At 42.0% G+C, this 23,683-nt stretch overlaps 1 protein-coding gene, 2 long non-coding RNA genes and 1 other non-coding gene across 4 annotated transcripts in view; 2 read left to right on the forward strand and 2 right to left on the reverse strand.

Annotated features, from left to right (window-relative positions):
• Positions 1–1,108: 1,108 nt before the first annotated feature.
• Positions 1,109–23,683, forward strand: part of PHLPP1 (PH domain and leucine rich repeat protein phosphatase 1) — a 256,881-nt gene continuing 234,306 nt past the window's right edge. The window contains exon 1 of the mRNA XM_002828274.5: positions 1,109–2,772. Coding sequence (XP_002828320.4) covers positions 1,233–2,772 — 1,540 coding nt within the window. The 5' untranslated portion in view covers positions 1,109–1,232. The remainder of the gene's footprint in view (positions 2,773–23,683) is intronic.
• LOC129051613 (uncharacterized) lies at positions 2,779–22,915 on the forward strand. Its single transcript, XR_008515984.2, has 2 exons — positions 2,779–16,051; positions 18,072–22,915. It is a non-coding gene; the product is annotated as an uncharacterized LOC129051613 (long non-coding RNA).
• On the reverse strand, positions 16,099–16,205 carry LOC112130036 (U6 spliceosomal RNA). Its single transcript, XR_002912348.2, has one exon. It is a non-coding gene; the product is annotated as a U6 spliceosomal RNA (small nuclear RNA).
• The window catches only part of LOC129051611 (uncharacterized), a 35,604-nt gene continuing 34,898 nt past the window's right edge, over positions 22,978–23,683 (reverse strand). The window contains exon 6 of the long non-coding RNA XR_008515981.1: positions 22,978–23,094. This is a non-coding gene — a long non-coding RNA (uncharacterized LOC129051611). The remainder of the gene's footprint in view (positions 23,095–23,683) is intronic.

Below are 23,683 nucleotides of genomic sequence, written 5' to 3' on the forward strand. Positions count from 1 at the left end.
GTTAAGAGAGAACACATGGAAAAAGCCCATCTCATACTCCATTCTAATGTTTCTTCTACTTTCCAGTGCTTTCCGTGTCATTAAACTACTTCAGACTTCAAGATCAATGGGAAACAATGAAACCTCAGTCCTTTGCTATTTTCCTTTTCAGATACAGGAGAGGGAGAGGACAGGCTTAGGGTTGTGCCTTCGAACAAGCACATTCAACGACAGCCTCACTTAGAATTCCCAGACACTGCCTGTCTTTCTGGGTCTTGAAAAAGTGGGGAAAGAGTGAGGTTGGCCCACTCAGACTGCCAGTGATGCTGTGGTGTGACGGGTGTGTATCTCTATCTTATACAATGGGCGCAGGTGAGGACCAGGACCTGGGACCTTCGTACTGTTTAGAGTCCCTGAAAGCCCTCACCTTTAATTAGTAGGGAAAATAAAAGTCATCTGGCAAGCTGGGGTGCGGGTAAAATACAAGTTAATGAACATGAGCATTCGTGTTCATTAAGAACTCTGGCACAGAGTTCAACGGCAGAGGGCACAATACTCACTGGCCATAGCCAGCTGCTGGCGGCTAGGAGGAGCAGAACCAAAGGACCGCTGGGACTTGTAGTCCACCATGTTTCCCTCGGGATTGCCGGTCACCTTACGAGAACCACAACTCCCAAGGTTTACCGCGCGCGTCGGTCTTCACCGCCCTCTCCGAGGCCGGCTCAGGAACCTCCCGGGAAACTGTCCCCCCCCACCCCGCCCTCGTACGCACGCGTCACGTTTGTTTACCCTGAAGCTCCGCCTCCGGCCATCCCCCGGCTCTCCCCACTCCTCCCTGGAATGCCGTCATGCCGGCGATGAATATTCATGAGGCACACGCGTCCCTCCCGCCCTGCCAGCCTCCCGCCTTCCCGCTCCCGGCGCGTGATTAATATTCAATGAGCCGAGATCCGCGGCTGGTTCGCCGGGTTGAGGCGGGGGGAGCGGGCGGGGCCGGCGCTGGGGAGCCCGCGACCCGGGCGGGGAGGGCGTGTGTCGGGGGGGCGGTGGCGGCGAGGCGGGCGCGCGGGATGGAACACTGAGACACCGACGGAATGCTCCGAATCGCCACATAATCCCCTGGAACGGCCGCGCAGAACGCCATTGGCTTCTCCCTTCTCCGCGCGCCGCCGCCGTCTCCCACCTCCGCCTCATCGCCTCCCTCTCCGCCCGCTGCCTCCGGAGCTGGGGGGGAAACGCGAAGCCCCACTGCAATGGAGCCCGCCGCCGCGGCCACGGCACAGCGACTCCCCGAGCCCGGCAGGGAGGACCTAGCTTCGGCTCCGGCGGCCGCCGCTGCGGCTCTGGCGGCGGCGGCCGGGGGCGGCCGGAGTCCGGAGCCCGCGCTGACCCCGGCGGCCCCGAGCGGCGGGAACGGCAGCGGCGGCGGGGCGCGGGAAGAGGCCCCGGGCGAGGCGCCGCCGGGGCCGCTGCCGGGCAGAGCAGGGGGTGCCGGGCGCAGGAGGCGGCGCGGGGCGCCCCAGCCCATTGCCGGCGGGGCTGCCCCCGTACCCGGAGCCGGCGGCGGCGCCAACTCCCTCCTGCTGAGGAGAGGGCGGCTGAAGAGGAATCTGTCCGCGGCCGCCTCGTCGTCGTCGTCGTCCTCGGCCGCTGCTGCCTCGCACTCCCCCGGCGCTGCTGGCCTCCCCGCCTCCTGCTCGGCCTCGGCGTCGCTGTGCACCCGGAGCCTGGACAGGAAGACGCTGCTCCTGAAGCACCGGCAGACGCTGCAGCTGCAGCCGTCGGACCGGGACTGGGTGAGGCACCAGCTCCAGCGCGGCTGCGTGCATATCTTCGACCGCCACATGGCCTCGACCTACCTGCGCCCGGTGCTCTGCACACTGGACACCACGGCCGGCGAGGTGGCCGCCCGCCTGCTGCAGCTGGGACACAAAGGCGGCGGCGTGGTGAAGGTGCTGGGCCAGGGGCCCGGAGCCGCCGCCGCCCGGGAGCCCGCTGAGCCGCCCCCCGAGGCCGGCCCCCGGCTGGCGCCCCCGGAGCCGCAGGACTCGGAGGTACAGCCCGCGAGGAGCGCGCCGGGTGCCGTCGGGGGTCCTCCGCGCGCGCCCCCCGCCGACCTACCCCTGCCCGCCGGCGGCCCGGGCATGTGGTCGCGCCGCGCCAGCCCAGCGCCCTCGGACTCCAGCCCGGGCGAGCCGTTCGTTGGGGGCCCTGCCTCTTCGCCCCGCGCCCCGCGGCCTGTGGCCTCCGACACCGAGAGCTTCAGCCTGAGTCCCAGCGCCGAGAGCGTGTCTGACCGGCTGGACCCCTACAGCAGCGGCGGCGGCGGCTCCTCGTCGTCGTCGGAAGAGCTCGAGGCCGACGCAGTCTCGGCCCCGACGGGGGTCCCGGGCCAGCCCCGCCGTCCCGGCCACCCCGCGCAGCCCCTCCCGCCTCCCCAGACGGCTTCCTCCCCTCGGCCGCAGCAGAAAGCCCCGAGGGCCATTGACAGTCCGGGCGGGGCCGTCCGCGAGGGGTCGTGCGAGGAGAAGGCGGCGGCCGCCGTGGCCCCGGGAGGCCTCCAGTCGACCCCCGGGAGGAGCGGGGTGACCGCGGAGAAAGCGCCTCCGCCGCCCCCGCCGCCCACCCTGTACGTGCAGCTCCACGGAGAGACCACCCGGCGCTTGGAGGCGGAGGAGAAGCCATTGCAGATCCAAAATGACTACCTCTTCCAACTGGGATTTGGGGAGCTGTGGAGGGTGCAGGAGGAAGGCATGGACTCGGAGATTGGCTGCCTCATCCGCTTCTATGCAGGTAAGGAAGTCACCTGCCTTGACGGGTGGTTGCAAAAGCTGCCGAGGACCGAGGAGTGATTCAAATTGCTTGTCAATTTGCCCAACCCAAGAGTAAGTGCGGGTCCTGGTGAGTCTTTGTCTTAAACTTTACAGCTTTTTCATACAGTCTGTGTAGTACTAGATTGAGCAATCTTTAAATCTGCACGTTTTATCAATCTTGAGGGCTCAGAGGTTGGAAAGCAATGTGAAAGAGGTGGCTGAATCACCAGGAAGTACAGGAAGCAGATCCCTCCTGAAAGAGGCAAGAGCACCTTTAACCATAAAGGTGCTTCCTCAGGGGCATGTAGGGTTTCAGGCTGTTTGGGATTTCAGGTAAACTGTCACGTGAGCATAAGACGGACAGGAGAAATGACAACAAAAATGCTCTATAACACTTTTGCCTGCATTTGACTGTCCAGTTCAGCGTTCTAGCTGTGTGTGCCACCGGGAGCTCCTGACTTGTCAACTGGTGCCTTTGTTTATTCAGCTCTGCCACACTCATAAATTACCCACGGAGCCCTCATTAGAAATCTGACAAAAGGGTCCCTTTTTAACTGATACTTTTCCCCAGCGCTTTTTTTGCTCGATTTCTGTTTCGTCTGCAAATTTGTCTTGCATAAAAAAAAGATTTTGCCTGTTTCTCTCATTTTTTCCAGCTTTTATGGTCAGAACTGACCACCGCAATACGCCTTGCAGGAAGGTTCACAAGAAGGATTTAAGTGGTTACTATTTCTTCAGATGTGTAAAATCTTCCCCCGTCTTGTATCAGTACATTATCAAATTCTTGACTAGGGGTGACCCATGTAATGTTTCTCTTTTGGCTAAAGATTTGGCTAGTACTAAATTCAGGAGCTATAGATGCTGGATATTGTACTTGAGTTTTCTAAGTAGTTTACATCCCTTTCCTTGTCTGGTTTGAATAATTATGTTCTCAGTGATAAGGAATTTTATTTAAAATAAAGTTCTCATAGCAAAATTAAATCAGGAGTGTTAAATCTTCGCTAACTTTAGGTTTTTAGGTTGTAGGTGATGGTGGAAAATAATCATACTTGTAACTCCATTAATTTGTAGCCATTCTTTACAATTTAATGTCTTTTGGTCCAGCTTGTGTGTCCCAGTGGCAGTTTAATTAGTTTGCATGAAGAAATCTTTACATCTTTACTCCCACATTGAAATATGCAAGACTGACAGGATTCCTGGTGAGAGAGATGCCCTTTAAATTTCTTGGAAGTTTTTCTGAAATTTAAGTGGATTTCTGATGAATCTTTTCCTTGTAAAGAAAACCAAATCGTAATACAGTAGCATTTGCAGTATCTGAAGACAATTTGTCAACTCGATGACATGGCTTTTAAAGTTTATGGTCCAGGAAATAGATGATTTTTTATGTAAGATCAACAACTGTATTCTTTTCTCCTTTAATTCGTGTAATTCGTAAAATATTGTTATTTCACAAAAGCATTAAAAGCATTAAAAATAAAAAAAAAATAAAAAATTAAATGCCCTTTAACTACATGGAAGGAACTGTATATAAAAACAAGGGATGTATTAAATAGAGTTTGAACAAATTTTATATGGAAAGAGTTTGCTTATGATTGGATATATCCATTGCGGTAAGTGTCCATGGAAAGGTTTTGGGTGTCACAGTTATGAAATTTGAATCTGTGTTTCCCTTTGATTCTCTTCAAGAGTGTCTAAAATATTCTAATGGGTAATAAGCACTTTTTTTTTTTTCTCAAAACCTCATCTCAATATTAAAATGACAAGTCTTTCCTGGTTAAGTCTTAAATGTTTGGCATGATCTTTTAATCTTTTTGTTTTGTTCTTTATGAAAAGCAGTGATTGTTACCTCATTCCGCACTTACTGCCTTATTTCTATATGCACAGCATAAATGCATATATGCCTCTGAGTATATGCTTACATATACTCAGATGTGTGGGGATGCCACACAAAGTATCCACCCTATTCTTGAACATGAAGCCAGTGTATAGGTGTCCTAGAAGAAAAATGCCTGATTGTTGCAAAGTTGTCTAATTGCTTATTTCGGCTTTTAAGCAAAGTTGAGCTTATTTTAAGCCTAAGTTAATATACCAGACATCTCTGCTGTTATTCATTTGCAATAGAACAAAATTTAGTGTATGGTGAATCCACTTGAATTTTTGCAAAGAAGTTCAGTTATTGATGAACAAAAGCGTAGTCTCACTTATGGAAACATTGTCAGGACTCCACATATAGTGAAGGTTTGCACCAGGCTGGAAGTGATTCCTAGAAATGATCTCTGTGTTCCAACAGAATATAGGACACCTCAACAGGACAGAGTTACATTTTGGTAGTAGTTTTTTTCTGTAGGAAGAGAATAATTAATGTTTGTTTTAGATGACATCTTTTACAGGGTTTTTGAAAATTCTGTACCCCATTGGTAATTTTATATATAACTTATTTTTAAATTTATTGCTGCATGTTGTTTTGTTTACGTATAGTTGGGGTTAAGGATAGCTACGAAGTTGTTTTCAAATTCTTTTGAATATTTTTCTGCATTTAAATTGAGCTTATCTACTGTCTTGAGGGTCTGCTCTCTTGAAGATCACCTTTCTATTCAATTTTAGTATTTATAACCTGACTAAGGTTGTTTTTTAGAGGCTTTGAAAGCCGTTTGTGGTTGCTTTGAATATTTAAGTATTTATCTGGGTAAAGTAAAATGAAAGTCTTTAATGAGCGAGAAGGCCTTGGATAAAGGTACTATCTAATTACAGAGTTGTTAATGAAAACTTAGTTTGAAAATTGTTATAGCATCTACCAGGCCACCATTCTCTTAGCTGACTTAAGATATGGGAAAATTTAATTAGCTTTATCTGAAGTTACTTAAGTATTTAATATCCTTTTAAAATCAGACATCTTAAATTTTGTCCGAAAGAGAGTAATTATGGGTTAAAAAATTCAAGAACTTAAGGTTGCCCGACATAAGTTATGGACTCCTAAACATGAATGAGCTTTTGTTTTAGACTCTCTGGGGAGCCTTTGTCATTGATGTAGGGCAGCATTAAACTATATCTTTTAATATTTTTTGACTCTTCTCCCAGCACTTAGATCTGAGTAGTCTAGCAATTTCTGTTCGAATTTTAATAATGACAAAGGGTGTTGACAGAATAAAGTGCACATTCACTGTACCTAGTGAATCTTGGATCAAGGTATTTTTGTGTGTGACTCCTTGGGATTTCGCGGGAACAATCTTTTTATCCCTCTCATATTTTCTTTCTTTTCTCTTCTGGGAATGATCAAACCTTATGTGGTTTCCTACATGCAAACCAAGAGGGGAGAGGTGGTTCAGCATTAAGCTATAATATTGACAGCAGGTTCTTATTACTATAATTACAGCAGTATTGAGTAACGCGGTTTGAACGTGTGACACCAGTGTGTGCTTGAACAGTCCCTTTAATTTTCAGTACAGAGGGTTTAAATTTTTTTTTTTTTTAGTATTTTACATTTTTATATTTATATTTTATATTTATTTGTTTTTGTTGTAAAGTACATGCCGCCCTTCACTACTATGGCTTGATAACATCTACAATACATTGGTTTTTATTATCTTCAAACATCTTAAAGCGTTTTTACATAAATTATTTCATTCGCCCTTTCAAAAACAGGGTTAAGGAGGAGTCAGTGGGAATCTTCTTTTCTGATGGAGAAACTGATGCACAGAGAGATCTGACTCGTCATATTTCCGTCCTCGGGAGGGCGGAGAATAGAGAGCTTGGGTATTCTGTTTTGCAATTCGTATCACTTTCCATGAATCGATGCTAAATTAAATTTACACTTGAATTTTTCCCTTGGTTAAAAGCATTCCAAAAATATGCTGTTTTTGTTGGTAATGAGGTGGTATTATTCTCTAGTTCAAAGTGGTATTTCTTGTGAAATGTGGATGGTTCTGTTATCATGGTGCCTTTAAGAATGTAAAGAATCAAGATGGACAAATAAGGAGACAGTATGGAAAGAGTACTGAAGTGTTCTAAATATCCTGGTTGCAAATAGTCATGCTTGGATTGAAGTTGATATGAATTAAAGTTTACATACTAGTTCTTTATTCTCTTATTCAAGCATACCTATTTGTTAAACTGTAAATCTTCATTGGGAAGTAGAGAATTAACACTTCGCCTGAAAAGTGGGTAACTTTTGAGGGGGGAGTGTGTGTGTGTGTGTGTGTATGTGACAGTTCAGTTGCTTTAAAACATGGCTTTTAAGTAACTGAAAATATTTCTCATTAAATATCTTATTTGCCTAAACCTATTATTAAAAAATCGAGTTGTCTTTTAATGATGCTTTCTTGATGTTACTGTGCTCTTGTATAATTTTTATAATTTGTATGTTATATAGTGCTAGAGGTAGTAAGTTCTTCTCCTTGAATTTCGTAGTTATTCCTAAATTCATGTGTCTTTTGTACTCGTTGAAGTAATTGTAGGGGCAGGAGATGAGTGTAAATGAGTTTGTGTAAAGTTTTAGGTTGAAAGTTTTATCTTTTGGTTGCTATAAGATTATCAAATCACCCACCTTAAATGATCGATATATACAAAGATAAGTTATTTTTTAAGTGTAAAATGTTTTTGTTGTTTCTCATTCTCTTCTTAGAATCCTGAATTTAGCTTTTCATTTACTGGTAACATAACATTCACTGACATTGTATGTGATCCAAGCCTAGTATAATCCTTGGCATTTTAGTTTAACATTTGTTGAATTTAATTTGTGGAATTTTGTTAAGCAGCTGGTGGTGTGTGCCCTGATTTTTCTGCTTCCATCCTGTTTGGGTCCCCAGGGATGTGTTAAACACACATACACATAGCGGCATTTCTCCCATGGCAGGAGATTTTAGATGTGCCACATACTATTAATATCTTCTATTTCACGTGAGTGAACTCTGCATTTTGAGAGAATAGCTCTCTCTGAAAGTTTTCTTAGAGTTAACAGGTTTCCCCCAACTTTTCAAAGGCATCTTGTACTTAATTTTGCAGTGAATTTAATGAGACATCTGTCAAATGAGGCATCTTAGATTTAATGATTTTGTTATGTGCCAGGGTTTAACATAATTCAGTCTATCTGGACTGGAGAAGGGTTTGATTGTACTGTGAAAGTCCAGAGATCCTGAAGCCGCTCAATAGAAAAACGATTCCTTTAAAGACGCCTGACATTTTGAAAAAGAGAAAGAGTTGTTATCAAAATGTCTAAAACAGCCTGGGAAAATGAAGTCTTTTTTTTTTTTTCTTTAAAGTTCCACCTTCTAAGCCCATTCCATCCCTTTAATCACATGCATCTGGTGGAACACTGGTAATGAGGGGTTTTGAATCTGGCCTGACGTCACTGTGATTCTACGGCAAACCCTTTTTTATACGTACCTTTGGCTTTCTAAAGATAATATAATTAAACAAAATCGACCATATGAATTCATTAGATATATTAGATATTTATAACCTAAGGCTGTATGACTAACTGGATTTGTATGAAACTTCAACTCCAGAAACTTTTGATAAATTGAAACTCAAGTACCTAGAAAGAATAGACTTTAATGATACTTTGATTAAAAGACAGTATATTTAGGTAACTGTGAAATAGCAGCTCTTTGAAGTTGTGTGATATTATGCTTTTTATCAAGCATAATAACAGTTACTGGATTAATGAAGTGTTGTTATTCTTTGATTTTAGAGTTGGAATGGTTTTGTTGTATTACCGTGACTTGGCCTCATATACTTTTTGGTATGTTAAATGAAACAAGGCATAACCGTTCTGTAATGCCACATGCATACTGAAGTAATTTTTTTCCCTGTTGTATTTTTTACATTTGAGATTTTTATACATTGTAAAATGCGTTTAACAATAAAGTGTCTTGTGGAGGTGTAAGCCTAGCTAGGCCTCTGAGTTTGTGACCTAGAAGTTGACAATGAAAACTCCATAAAATACTTTGTTTGGAGGTTGCACATATTGTATGATTTTGGAGATATCAATACTTTAGAAAAACATAAGCAAAAAACATCCAGAATTTTGGCATATTTTTTTCTAACTGGAGCTTGGCTAAAAGTAAATTAGCCTTGCTTCTAGTTTGTGAAAGCATTCAGTTGAAGACTGATGAAATTTGAAATATTTGGTTTTGGACCATTTCAATAATGAGTGAAAAATCTAATTAGAAAGTGAAGTTAGAGAGAATTTGAATTGGTTGTAATTTTTTTAAAGGTTTTTTCTCACATTCTGTTTAAGCAGGAAGAGATTTGTATTTGTTGCTATTTCTTCTGAGTCAAACATCTGAGAAAGAGCAGGTGGAGAATGAATCTTTTCATATAACTGCCTCAGTTAATAATGTGTTACAGTGTTTGGGCTTTCTTTTCAAATACCAGGCATGTTTTTAAATACAGCAAGAGCTTGGCTGGTGTGTTGGGGGTGGGGGTTGGGTCAAAGTAACTCTCCTCTTCAAAAACAGAACTTTGGGAAAGAATTTTTTCCTTTTATCTCACACTGTGAGAGAAAATGTACGGCTTTTTTAGAGAAAGTAGTCTGAGAGTTGGGAAGCTTGGCATGACTTTGGGCATTCATTTTCACCTACCCTGGGCTTTGATTTCCTCATCTGTAAAGCGATGGGGTTGGAGTAGAGCAAGTCCAAGATCTCTTCCAACTCGGAACATTCTGAGGCTTCATTAGAGAGCCTGCTTTTTTTGAAGGGCTTTGAAAGTTGTAGTTGTTTTAGGTTCTGTAAGACATGGCTATGGGCTTAAAACTGTCAAATCCCCTGCCTTTTCTTATGGGCTTGGACCTAATGTACACAAGTCAGCTGGAGGTTGCCAGCCAAACAAAGCAGACCTCTTTGGTGTAGATTAGGACAAGAATCGATGTTTGATTACCCCGTTCTCTGTCATTCCTACTGGTAAAGTAGAATTCAGCATGCCAGAGATGAGTATAAGGAAGTACATCCTCTTTTAAGTTAAAGTGAAATTCTTAAATTAACTTAGCAAGATGCCTTCATAGTCTAGTTCATCAAGTTTACTCTAATAACTGTATTAGAGGGATACAAACGTGTAAAATTTGCTGGCTAGTTAGCTTTATTCATGGTGAGCTGTGTGCTTGCCTATTGGTGCTTAGAATTAGTATCTGGTCCAGAATCATTGGTCAAGTCAGTTACAGAGTTAGGACCACCACCTAGGATTTTGATGATCTGTCCAGTGTTCTTTTTTTCCCACACTGTGAATCTGTATACTTACTGTCTTTGGTGGTTCTTTATATTAATACTATTAAAAATGAAAGTTAAAGAAATTGTGTGCTTTACACAGTTAGTGGTTTCTCTATTCAAGGTTTTTTTCTAGTTTTTTTCATTCTAATCAGTGCTTTTGAGGGGTTGCATATCACTTTGACAGATTGTAAGAAAGGAACTTCTGATGGAACAGGTGGGTATTTTAATTGCAGAGAGAGAAATTAGATTTCATCAGTGATGTTACCTTTGTGGGATGCATGATAGAACTATTGACAATTGGCAGAGAAGAGGTACAGTGTTAGAAAATCAGTGTTCTTAGTTCATTCAGTACTTTGAAGGTGAAATTGTTAAAAGGATAAAAGTGTTAGAAAAAGAAATCATTGAATTAAAAAAATGATTTGGGAGAAAATTTAAGCATGAATTTTGAAAAAAATTCCCTTTAAATATGTGTGTGTTGGCTGTGCACGGTGGCTCACACCTGTAATCCCAGCACTTTGGGAGGCTGAGTCGGGCAGATCACCTGAGGTCAGGAGTTCGAGACCAGCCTGGCCAACATGGTGAAACCCTGTCTCTACTAAAAATACAAAAAATTAGCTGGGCCTAGTGGTGCACCCCTGTAATTCCAGCTACTCCGGAGGCTGGGGCAGGAGAATCGCTGGAACCCGGGAGGCAGAGGTTGCAGTGAGCCAGCATCGTACCACTGCATTCCCATCTGGGCGGCAGAGCAAAACTCAGTCTCAAAAAAAAAAAATAAATAATAAAATAAATAAATATGTATGTGTTAAAAAGATTCAACATTATCTTTGAATTATTTTAAAAAAGATGTGTCAAAATTAATTGCAACTTAGCTTATTTTTCAGGTACATATACACAGTTCTACCTTTCCGTGACATAAAAAAATTGAAACAACTTGTTCAGTATCTTTGGGCTTTTGTTGTGTGCTGATTTGGAAGTCTTTATCAGAAATATGCCATTGCTTTGAATACTTTCTCTCTTTCTGTCTCTTAAAAAAAGAGAGACAGAGAGAGAAAGAAATATCCTGCTCTCATTAGCAAAAAGATAGTTTGTGAACTGTAGAAACAAATATTTCCAGCTAATTTTAGGGTATGACAGATTTCCTTTTATGCTAGATTTCATTTTAATTTAATTATTTATCTTAAGCAAAAGGTTTAGCTTACTTTTCTATGAGAGTTAGCCTACTAAGTCAATTAATTCCCCACAGATTACTGTTCATTTTTAAATGAGTAAAGGAACTTTTTAAAAAATGCGTAAGTACACAAGGGTAAAAATATATTGCATCTGTCATATTGAGTACCCCAGATGCTGAAGCAGAGGAAAAATTTCTCTTGATGGTCTCTTAGAGAGGTGGTATGGCTGGGGTGCAGCTGACATTCACTTTTAAGTAACAAGGAACTCTCGTGTATAAACACTGCTATAATTGGCAAACTTATTCTTCCTTATGCACACACACACACTATATATGTATGTATATATATATACACACACACATGCATGTTCTCCATTGAGTGTTGAGGTAGCATATGATGAGACGTAGTAGTTGTATTTATGGATGGGAGGGGGTGAGTAGGGTAACTGATCCTGGGGAAAAAAAATCTCAATTTAAAAAAATTTGCAGTTAATTTTGTTGAACATTAATTGGTAACTCATTGTGACTTGTTCATATCCCTTGCCTGTTTTTTTTTGGTTGGATGTTTGCCTTTTTCTTACTAATTTCTTTGGGAGTTACATAGAGAAACTAGTTTTGTTTACTAAGTCACTAATATTTTCTTTATCTGTTCACTTTTATATCAGTCTTTTCCTCTAGGTTTTCAGGGTCTGTGTCATGCTTAGGAATGTCTCTTCTACTCCAGGATTTAAAAAATTTTCTAGTACTTGTAGTATTTTATCGTTTTCCTCTTCTCTTCTCTTCTGTCCTCCCCTCCCCTCCCCTCCCCTCCCCTCTCTTTTCTCTTCTTTTCTCTTCTTTTCTTGATGGAGTCTTGCTCTGTCACCCAGGCTGGAGTGCAGTGGTGTGATCTTGGCTCACTATAACCTCTGCCTCCTGGGTTCAAGCGATTCTCCTGCCTTAGCCTCCCGAGTAGCTGGGATTACAGGCACCCGCCACCACGCTCAGCTAACTTTGGTATTTTTAGTAGAGATGGTGTTTTGCCATGTTGGCCATGCTGGTCTTGAACTCCTGAGCTCAGGTGATCCGTCTGCCTCGGCCTCCCAAAGTTCTGGGATTACAGGCGTGACCCACCACGCCCGGCCAGTATTTTATAGTTTTCTATGCATAAAAATTTGATGTATCATCATTTAAGATAGGAAGGAGAGGCTGGGTGCGGTGGCTCACACCTGTAATCCCAGCACTTTGGGAGGCCGAGGTGGGTGGATCACCTGAGGTGCACTCTAGCCTGGGTGACAGAGCGAGACCCTGTCTCAAAAAAAAAAAAAAGCACTTTTCTCCAGAGTTTATGCCATTTTTGCTTGTTTGTTTTAACTGGCAGGCCGGGGATTAAAATCTACAATATAGAGTAATGTAGGTGTAGGGTAGGTATTAGGATTTGTTGAGGGACAGTAGGCAGAAAGAGAAGGCTCTTTAGCCTTACCACTGCATTTCTTTTTGATGCCCCGATTTCCCATGCCATCGTCACTTTTAGGGTGGCAGCTTATGTGCTTCTGGATATGGACTTATCAGGATACTCCTTTCCTGTGGATTCTGTATCATCTCTAAGTGGATTGGATGGGAAGGGGATGGGGGCTGGAATATAAAATATTGCTTCTATGTGTATTTTTCACCCTTTACGTATTAGAGATAATTTTTTAGGCCAGGTGCAATGGCTCACGCCTATAATCCTAGCACTTTGGGAGGCTGAGGCGGGCGGGCAGATCACCTGATGTCAGGAACTTGAGACCAGCCTGGCCAACATGGTGAAACCTCATCTCTACTAAAAAGAACAAAAATTAGCCGGGCGTGGTAGTGCATCCCTGTAATCCCAGCTACTTGGGAGGCTGAGGCAGAAGAATCACTTGAGCCCAGGAGGCAGAGATTGTATTGAGCCGAGATGGTGCCACTGCACTCCAGCCTGGGCGATGGAGTGAGACTATCTCAAAAAAAAAAAAAAAAAATTTTTTTTAAAGAAGTGACATAAAGCATTGATTTCTGTTTTCCAAATTTGAGCTCTTTGACTAATTTATTTTGCATTAGGCAGCAGTCTCAGCTGTTTATACCGTTCAGATTCACTGAACTTTTTTCACCTTCTGGAGAAATTCTGGGGGCTACCCCTTGAAGGTAATTTTGAAGCACATATGGCTTATCTTTATCTTTTTTTTTTTTGAGACAGTGTCTCACTCTGCCACCCAGGCAGGAGTGCAGTGGCATGATCTTCGTTCACTGCAACCTCTGCCTCCAAGGTTCAAGTGATTCTCCTGTCCTGCCTCAGCCTCCCGTGTAGCTGGGATTACAGGCGCATGCCACTATACCTGGCTACTTTTTGTATTTTCAGTAGAGACGGGGTTTCACCATGTTGGCCAGGCTGGTCTCAAACTCCTGACCTCTTGACCTGCCCACCTCGGCTTCCCAAAGTGCTGGGATTACAGGCGTGAGCCACTGCGCCTGGCCTGGTTTATCTTTTAGTTTTAAAAAAGGAAGGCTAACATGCCTATTGAAATTAGTAGACTCTGCCAGTGGTGCCTTGAGTTTTTTTTTGGCTAGCCTGAGAAGGGGGTCCACGTGTTGTCTTGAAGTGATGACAGTTCTTGATTACAGGAATAATAATTTGAAATAGCTTTAACTTGAGATAGCAGAACTCTGTGATCCTGCGACCAGAGTTCTAATTGTACCCATGGTACGTTAGTGCTGTTAAGTCAGTTAATTCCCAGAAAAAATGAAGTGTTTTTTTAGTGGGAATGGGGGAGGGAAAAGGAACACATGTCAAATATAGAAAAGTCAAATTAGAACATCTACCATCTTTGGTAAACAGGCTTTCATGGTCTATTGACCAATTCTTAGTTATTATATAAATGACTACAAGACACAAATGGTACTGCTGTTGGGTTTTGTAGCTTTATAAGATTCTGTTTGTTGGACAACTAGGTTTCTCTTCTGTAGGCTTTTAGTTGTGTTGCAAAAGTTCCAAATCACCTTTCCTGGAGTTGACTATAGGCTTTTGAATACATGAACACCTAAGGAGAAAATCTCTGGACCCATTGCTATAAAACACTAAATGAAGCTGGGTGTGGTGGCTCACGCCTGTAATCCCAGCACTTTGGGAGGCTGAGGCGGGCAGATCCCTTGAGGTCAGGAGTTCGAGACCCTGTCCCTACTAAAAATACAAAAAATTAGCCAAGCATGGTGGTGCGCGGCTGTAATCCCAGCTACTCGGGAGGCCGAGGCAGGAGAATCGCTTGAACCAGGGAGGTGGAGGTTGCAGTGAGCTGAGATCATGCCACTGCGCTCCAGCCTGGGTGACAGAGCGAGACTTCGTCTAAAAAAGAAAAACCTAAATGAAATGAAACTGTGGTCACCCCATTTAGGTATTTGTATGTAACAGTGCTTTCTTCCACAATGACAAACCAGATGTTATTTTTAAAAAATTTGAATAAGCAAGTGCAAAAGAATCGAACTGCTTCAGCATAATTGTATCCTGCTGCCTAATGTTCAAGAAATTATATAGTATTTTGGTATTTAGCAAACATTTCTGTCACCCTATATGCTAATTACTGTTCAGTGCTTTATAAATATTAAGTGCTTTATAACTATTAATTTAATTCTCACAACAACCCTATGAGGTAGGTTATGTTATCATCCCAGTATTACAGATAGAGAAATGGAGTTACAGAGCAGTTTGGTAACTTGTCGAGATTTGTACAGTGAGCAAGAGAGAGGCAGAATTCAAGTTCAGGCATCACATGTCAGAGTTAACTGGTAAGTGTCCCCTTGATTTGCTGAATATGGAAAACTTATCCCTAATGAGCTTCTGTGGTCAGTTTGGGCACATCAGCATTTGTGAAGCATAGACTTTAAACTAGTTACCACCTGGACTTGAGTTCTGGCTGTGCCACTGACACGGCTTTCCTGCATTCTTTATTACCTGCTGCACAAGGTTGTTGAGAGGATCAAGTAAGATAATGAATGAAAGTGTCTGTGACAACAGTACTAGTTCTTACACCATCCCTCCACATTTTGGGATGTCTGTTGCTGCTCTTTCTTAGGGTGGAAAGAGCACTGGAGCCCTTCTGTGGTCTGTGCGTTTCTTTACATGATGTGAGACCTATAGCAAACCCCTTAACCTCTTTCAGCCTCATTTATTAGAGAGAGAGAGAGAGAAAAAAAAAGGTGATTTAAAAAAAACCTGTTTTCGGCCAGGTGCGGTGGCTCATGCCTGTAATCCCAGCACTTTGGGAGGCTGAGGCAGGTGGATCACTTGAGGTCAGGAGTTTGAGACCAGTCTGGCTAACATGGTGAAACCCTGGCACTACTAAAAATACAAAAAACTAGTCAGGCCTGGTAGTGGGTGCCTATAATCCCAGCTACTCGGGAGGCTGAGGCAGGAGAATCCCATGAAAACGGGAGGCAGAGGTTGCAGTGAGCCGAGATCATGCCATTGCACTCCAGCCTGGGAAACGAGCAAAACTTCGTCTCAAAAAAAAAAAAAAAAAAAAAGTCTGTTTTGAAGAACTTTGTGAGATTCAGATTTGATGATACGTGTGGAAGTGCTTTGTAAACTGTGAGATGTTATACAAATGTAATGTGGTTTTATTATTTTTAGCAATGGTAAATTGCCACAGATGTTAATTAGAGTTATTTAGGGCTCATTAAGGAAGATGGGATCTACTGTTGTTGGGCACTGATGCTCAGTTACATGGAAGACTGTACAGGCATACCTTGTTTTATTGTGCTTGCTTTTGTTGTGCTTTGCAGATACTGCATTTCTTACAAATTGAAGGTTTGTGGCAACCCTGTGTTGAGCAAGTCTGTTGGCAACGTTTTTTCCAACAGCATGTGCTCACTTTGTGTCTCTGTGTCGTATTTTGGTGAGTCTTGCAATATTTCAAAACTTTTCATTGTTTACAATTTTTAAAAAAATATGGAATGTTTCATGAATTTGCATGTCATCCTTGCACAGGGACCATGCTAATTTTCTCTGTATCATTCCACTGTTAGTATATATGCTGCCGAAGTGAGCACCCTTTTCATTGTTATATCTGTTGAGGTGATCTGTGATCAGTGATTTTTGATGTTACTATTGTAATTGTTTTGGGGCATCACAAACCACGCCCACGTAAGATGGCAAGCTTGATAAAGTTGTGTGTGTTTTGACTGCTTGACCGGCTGGCTATTCCCCCATTTTTTTCCCTCTCCTGGGGCCTCCCTGTTCCCTGAGACACAACAGTATTGAAATTGGGCCAGTTAGTAACCCTATAAAGGCCTAAGTGTTCAATTGAAAGGAAGAGTCACAAGTCTCTCACATTAAATCAAAAGCTGAATATGATTAAACTTTGTAAGGAAGGCATGTCGAAATCTGAGAAAGGCCAAAAGCTAGTTCTCCTGTGCCACAAACAGTTAACCAAGTTGCACATGCAAAAGAGGTAATTGAAGGAAATTAAAAGTACTACTCCAGTGAACACATGAATCATAAGAAGGCAAAACAACCTTATTGCTGATATGGAGAACGTTTTAGTGGTCTGCATAGAAGATCAAACCAGGTACAACATTCACTTAAACCCTAATCCAGAGCAAGGTCCTACCTAACTCTCTTTAATTTTTTGAAGGCTGAGAAAGGTGAGGAAGTTTCAAAAGAGAAGTTTGAAGCTAGCAGAGGTTGGTTCATGAGATTGAAGGAAATAAACTGTGTCCATAATACAAAGGTGCAAGGTGAAGCTGCACAAGTTATGATGTAGAACCTGACGTAGAATCTGCAGCAAGTTATCTGGAAGATCCTGCTAAGATCATTGATGAAGGCGGCTACACCAAGTGACAGATTTTCAGTGTAGATGGATGAAGCAGCCTTCTATTGGCAGAAGATGCCATCTAGGACTTTCGTAGCTAGAGAGGAGAAGTCAGTACCTGGCTTCCTTCAAAGGATATGCTGACTCTCTTGTTAGGAATTAATGCAGCTGGTGACTTTAAGTTGAAGCGGATGCTCATTTACCATTTTGAAGATCCTAGGGCCCCTGAGAATTCTGCTAAATCTGCTCTGCCTGTGCTCTATGAGTGGAACAACAAAGCTGGATTACGGCACACCTGTTTGTAGCATTATTTACTTAATATTTTAAGCCCATTGTTGAGACCTACTGCTCAGAAAAAGAAAAGATTCCTTTCAAAATATTACTGCCCACTGAAAATGTATCTGGTCATCCAAGAGCTCTGATGGAGATGTACATAGGGATTAATGTTGTTTTCATGCCTGCTAACACAACATCCATTCTGTACTCCATGGATCAAGGAGTAATTTTGAATTTCTGGTCTTATTATTTAAGAAATACATTTTGTAAGGCTATAGCTGCCATAGATAGTAATTCCCTTGATACATCTGGACAAAATAAATTGAAAACCTTTTGGAAAGTTTTCACCATTCCAGATGCCATTAAGAACATTTGTGATTCATGGGAGGAGAACCTCCATTAACATGGGTTTAGAAGAAGTTGATTTATGGATGATAATGAGGAGTTCAAGACTTCCATGGAGGAAATAACTGCAGATATGTTGGAAATAGCAAAAGAACTGCAATTAGAAGTGGAGCCTGGAGATGAGACTGAATTGCTGCAATCTCATGATGAAACTTGAGTGGATGAGGAATTTCCTCTTATGGACAAGCAAAGAAAGTGGTTTCTTGAGAAGGAATCTACTCCTGGTGAAGATGCTGTGAACATTGTTGAAATGACGACAAAGAATTTAGAATATTACATAAACTTAGTTGATAAAGGGGCAGCAGGGTTTGAGAGAATTGACTCCAGTTTTGAAAAAAGTTCTGTGAGTAAAGTGCTATCAAAGAGAAATCTTTTGTGAAAGGAATAGTTAACTGAGCAGCAAACTTTATTGTCTTATTTTAAGAAATTGCCACAGCCACCCCAATCTGCAGCAGCAACCACCTGGATCAGTCAGCAGCCATCAACATTGAGGCTAGACCCTTCACCAGCAAAAAGATTATGACTTGCCAAAGGCTCACATCATTGTTAGTACTTCTTAGCAGTATTTTTAAATTAAGGTATGTGCATTGTGCTTTATACGTAATGCTGTTACAAACTTAATAGACTATACAGTGTAAACATAACTTTTTATATGCACTAGGAAACCAAAAAATTCATGTGACTTTATTGTGATATTCGCCCTGTAACAGTGGTCTGGAACTGAACCTGCAGTATCTCTGAGGTATGCCTATACACGTTCATTCATTTAATCAGTAATTACTGTGATTATTTACTATATCGTGATCCTTTGAATTAAAGATGATTAATGTGAATTGTCTAGGATCCCTTGAATTACTTACCAATTTGAGGGCATGTTTGTGGAAACAAGCCAACATTAACAATAAAAAGGTGAAAAGTGTTCTAATGGAGACATAGTATTCTCAGGTTACTGTAGTAGCAGGAATGGGGAGAGAGCCTCCAAACTCCACTGTGTTGCCCTCGAAGGACTAGGAGTAGACTGTTGCTTCAGTTCTGGGATCCTGAATTGTTTTAGGAGCACCTCTAAATTATTGGTTCAAGATACAGTCTGACTGAGTTTAGGATTAATAGTTCCAGTTGAATCCTTAGCATATACCAAATACTTCCAGGCATCTGGGCCTTTTTATCACTTGAATCATTTTGGGCTCTCTTTGTATTATAGTTTGTGAGGATCTAAATTCTGGGTTAAGCAAATATTCGTTTTGATTTTTTGAACAAAAAAATGCAAATATGCATGTGCTGGAGGTTGCACTAAAGCCTGACAGTAGCCTAGAGTACACTGAGAGACATTCTCTTATTTCTTTTTTTTAAGGCCAATGAGGTTTTATTTTTCTATGGATTTATGAGGTTGATGGGAAGTGCTGTTTATCTTCTGAAGAGAGGTACTTTTTTTAAGTTTGGTGTCATACCTACACCGCATTCATGTAAAAATTGGAAGATGATGATTTGGTCATGACCTGGGGTCATTTTTTAAAAACCTCTGTATCTCCTCTCTGGATCTTCATGGAAGAAGGAATTTTTTAAAAAACCTCTCGTCTATGCTAGGAAGAAACAAAATCTTTCAGCGTTCATATAAGCATAAAACAACTTATTAGCTCTTTTATCCGTGGCTGTAAAACCTGTACTCCACACATGGCAAGTTGTCTTTACTAATGACCTATTATAAATTATTTTCATCTTGAGTAGATGGCAGTGGCTCTGTGAAATATTGTCTTGTAGTAATCGGGATGACAACTCTGGAAAATGAGCTGCTTTTTGCTTTTTGTGTTTTATAATTGTGAGAAACACCATGGTAACAAAAAAATTACTTCAGCCTGTCTGACTAAAATAAGTCATGCTTCTAATCCAAATAAAATACTTCTAATTCAAACCAATCAACATTCAGGTTAATTACCTGCCAGTGGGTATTTTCCACCATCTATTATTAAATAACACCTATTTGCCCTCTGTGAAAATTTTTACAGAGACTTCAGTTAACTCATTAGAGCTATATCAACACTTGACAGGCTGATTTTTATGGGGGATATTAACAGAAATGTTAGCACCAATGTAATCAGGAGGAGAATAGTTATTGGCCCTTGTGATTATAAAGCAGAAGCTCAATGATCTCTTGCTTTGTAACCAAGTCATATGAGGGACTTGGTGTTTAATTCACAAAATGAATATGTGATGAGAAAAAGTTCTATAAACATATCTTGGAACTGCTTAAGAGGATGTCATTTCATTCTTTTTTTTTTTTTTTTTTTTTTTTTGAGGCAGGATCTGGTACTGTTGCTTAGACGAGAGTGTAGTGGTGCGATTTCCACTCACTGCACCCTCTGCCTCCTATGCTCAAGGCATCCTCCCACCTCAGCCTCCCTAGTGGCTGGGACTACAGGTGCATGCCACCTGTAATTTGGCATTTTAAATTTTTGTATTTTTGTAATCCGGCTAATTTTAATTTTTGTATTTTTTGTAGAGATGAGGTTTTGCCATGTTGCCCAGGCTGATCTCAAACTCCTTAGTTCAAGTAATCTGCCTGTCTTGGCCTCCCAAAGTGCTGGGATTGTAGACATGAGCTACACTGCCTGGCCGAGGATGTCATTCTTAAGATAGCACACAAAAGTTCATTTCTGAGAGTAGGGATTGTCTTGTTAGTATAGTTGGAATGCTTATTATATATCCTGAATTGGCTTGTAGCCATTAGAATTGGAAGGTGTCATTGCTTCCTACTTTTATAGATATTTATACTTCCCCTTCCCAGCCCCCCATCAAAACAACAACAACAACAAAACCAGTTGACTATCCTCTTGGTTTTAAGAAACTGACAGATTAACCCAGGTAGCATCAACCTCCAGATAATCCTTATGGGTAAAAAAAAGTAGTAGAGTTCATTTATCTTTAGGGTACTATCACAGGCACAATTATACTTACCCCATGCACAGTATCTTCTTTATCTTTTAGAAACGTATGTAATATTGGAATAGACTAAACCAGGGTTGTCTGTAGACAGTTACTAAATCAGAACCTAACAAATGCCATAATTGAAGTAATATTTGTTAAGAGTATAGCTTTGCCAGGCTTCATTGGTATAAAATGGGTGAGAACCTCATGGATAGCCCAGAGATGGCCTGGAATCTTTGCACCGGAAGGGGGCGGAGAGCGTCTAATACAGTTTCTTACCTAGCGTAGAAACCTCTGCTTGTCCATTCCTGATTGATGGTTAGCTGGCCACTGCTTGTTGACTGCATTGTGTTGAGCCTTGGCCCCTTGAAATGTGGTCTGTGGACCAGCAACATCAGCCTATCCTGGGAACTTGTTAGAAATGCAGAATCTCAGGCCCCACCTCAGACTTACTGCATAATCGGCATTTTAACAAGCTCCCCAGGAGTTTCATCTGCATGGTGGGAGTGGGAGAGAGTAGAAGTTGAAGGAGGGAAACCACCGTGTGGTTCAGGCGAGACACTGAGGGCCTGAGCTAGGGCAGTGGGAGGGAGTAAAGGAGATTGATGTGGATATTATCCTGGGACTCAGTAGCTAACTGGCTCTTTTGGCAACAGAAGCTCCAAGATGACAAGTTTACAGTTGGGTGATGGAAGAATTGTGGATCAGTTCATAAAAGTAGGAAGCAACAGATTGTGTAGCGGATATCACTGATTAATTCAGTGATCCTTGAGGACCAGGCACTACTTAGGAGTTGGTGACATAATGAATGAAAGTGTGTCCTCTGTTCTTGGTATTTACAATTTAACATTGAAGGACTGATTTTGCTGAGGCATGAGTTTGAAATGGTAATACACGTTAAGCTGACTGCAGCCATCTGTTTAGTTGGTAAATGGGCCTGGCTCACCACCCAGCTTCCAAATCTCAGTGGAGGTTTGTCACTTTCTGCTGGTTACCATATGTGTGGTAACTCTCAGGAAGTGATATAGACATTATTTATTTACATGGTTTTCTTCTAGGAGCCATTTATTTTTTTCCATATACAAAATAAATGCTAGCACTAGCTATGGCTATCAGACAGAAGTGAGGAGGTATAAAAAGAATATATGTTACATTTATGAAGCTTTTAGGATGTATGTCTTTTGAATGTTGAGTTTTTCATATCTAATGGGAGGTGACGTTTACATAAATAATAATAATAAAACTTGAAATGCCTTATTGGAGGCATTTACACAGTGCCAGGGGAATCCAGCAAGGCTGACATACCAGCTCCCTGGAAGTAGAATCCTCTGGAAAGGATTCCTGGGAAAGATTCTCTGAGAAGATGAGAGACTAGCATTGCATGAAAAGGGCATGCCAGGTACTGCAGCATGAATGACAGGGCTCGATGTGGGTGGGGAATGGTGAGTAGTTTGGAGTGGTGAAATTTTAGGTGATGAGATGAAAAGTGGTAGGAGATGAGACTAAAAGAGAGGTTGAGGCCATGTGCTGAAAGGCCTCACATGCTAAGGACTTGACTCGATAAGCAAGTCGAGTGGAGAATGACATGATTAGATTTGTAGTCTTTGGCATTAACTGGGCAGCCAGCTGGAGGATAGATTGGCGAGAGACTGACTAGAAACTTGGAGACTGCCTTAGTAGGGCCTTTGATAAACATGTTTTGACTTTGTGTGTTAAAACAGCCTGTTAGGAGCTGACGAAGGAATGATATGCTGCCCTTGCCTCAGGGAGTTCAGCCTAGTGGCAGGGAAGGAAAGCATGCAATGCTGCTTGGACGTGCTGCTTGTGAGGTTTGTACAATGTATTTGTCATACCAAAAAGGGAGGTAATCACCTCTGCTGCAGTTGTGATAGGGTCGGTGGGAGATGCTTTTGAGGATTAGGAAGAGTAGACCAGGAGCTGGAGTGGATGGGATAGGACATTTTTGGCAGGGGACCTAGAAGTTAGATGAAGGTCTACACGAGGTCAGTGCAGATGAAGAACCATGAACATAGGATAATTGTTTACAATGTAGAACTGTTGGGTCTTAATGAATGATTATATGTGGAGGGGGGAAGGGCAGTTCAGGATTTTTTATTCACTCCTGAGCTAATTTGAGTACAGCAGTTCCCACTTATTTGAGAAAGGTATGTTCCAGGACCTCTAGTGGATGCCTGAAGCTGGGGGTAGTACCTATCCCTATAGGTAGAACATTAGATATACAGTAGGCCGTCTGTATCCATGGGTTCTGCATTAATGTATTCAACCAACCACAGACCGAAAATATTCAGGAAAAAAAAACAATAAAAAATAATAGCCTAGGTAACATAGTGAGACCCTTTCTCTACCATTTTTTTTTTCTTAAATTAGCTAAATGTGGTGGCACATGCCTGTAGTCCCAGCTGCTCAGGAGGCTGAAGTGGGAGGATGGCTTGAGCCTGGGAGGCCGAGCCCGCAGTGAGTTGTGATGGTGCCACTGCACTGCAGCCTGGGCGACAAAGTGAGACCTGTCTCAAAAACAACAACAAAACCCCAAAACAATGCAACAATGCAACAATAAAAAATAATAAAAAAATGCAGGATAACAACTATTGGATATTTACATAGCATTTACATTGTGTTAAGTATTATAAGTAATCTAGAGATAATTTAAAGTATGTGGGAGGATATGCATAAGTTATATACAAATATTTATATAAGGGGACTTGAGTGTCCATTGATTTTGATATCTTTTGGGGTGGGTGGTGGTCCTGGAACCAGTACCACTTGGATAGCAAGGGATGACTCTGCTATGTTTTTTCCCATACATATATTCCTATGATAAAGTTTAATTTCTAAATTAGGTACAGTAAGAGATTAACAACAATAAATACTAATACAATGGAACAGTTATAACAGTATACTATAATAAAAGTTATGTGAATATGGTCTCTCAATCTTACTATATTGTACTTATCTGTTTTTGGACTGTGGTTGGCTGTGGGTAACTGAAACTGTGGAAAGTAAAATTGCAGGTAAGTGCAGACTACTGTATGTCCTCCATGTTGGTAACTAGGGATATGGTGTGAACTGGACCAACAACGTTTTATATGTCTG

Source organism: Pongo abelii, chromosome 17 (genome assembly GCF_028885655.2).
Source record: "Pongo abelii isolate AG06213 chromosome 17, NHGRI_mPonAbe1-v2.0_pri, whole genome shotgun sequence".
In the NCBI taxonomy this organism is placed as follows: Eukaryota; Metazoa; Chordata; class Mammalia; order Primates; family Hominidae; genus Pongo; species Pongo abelii.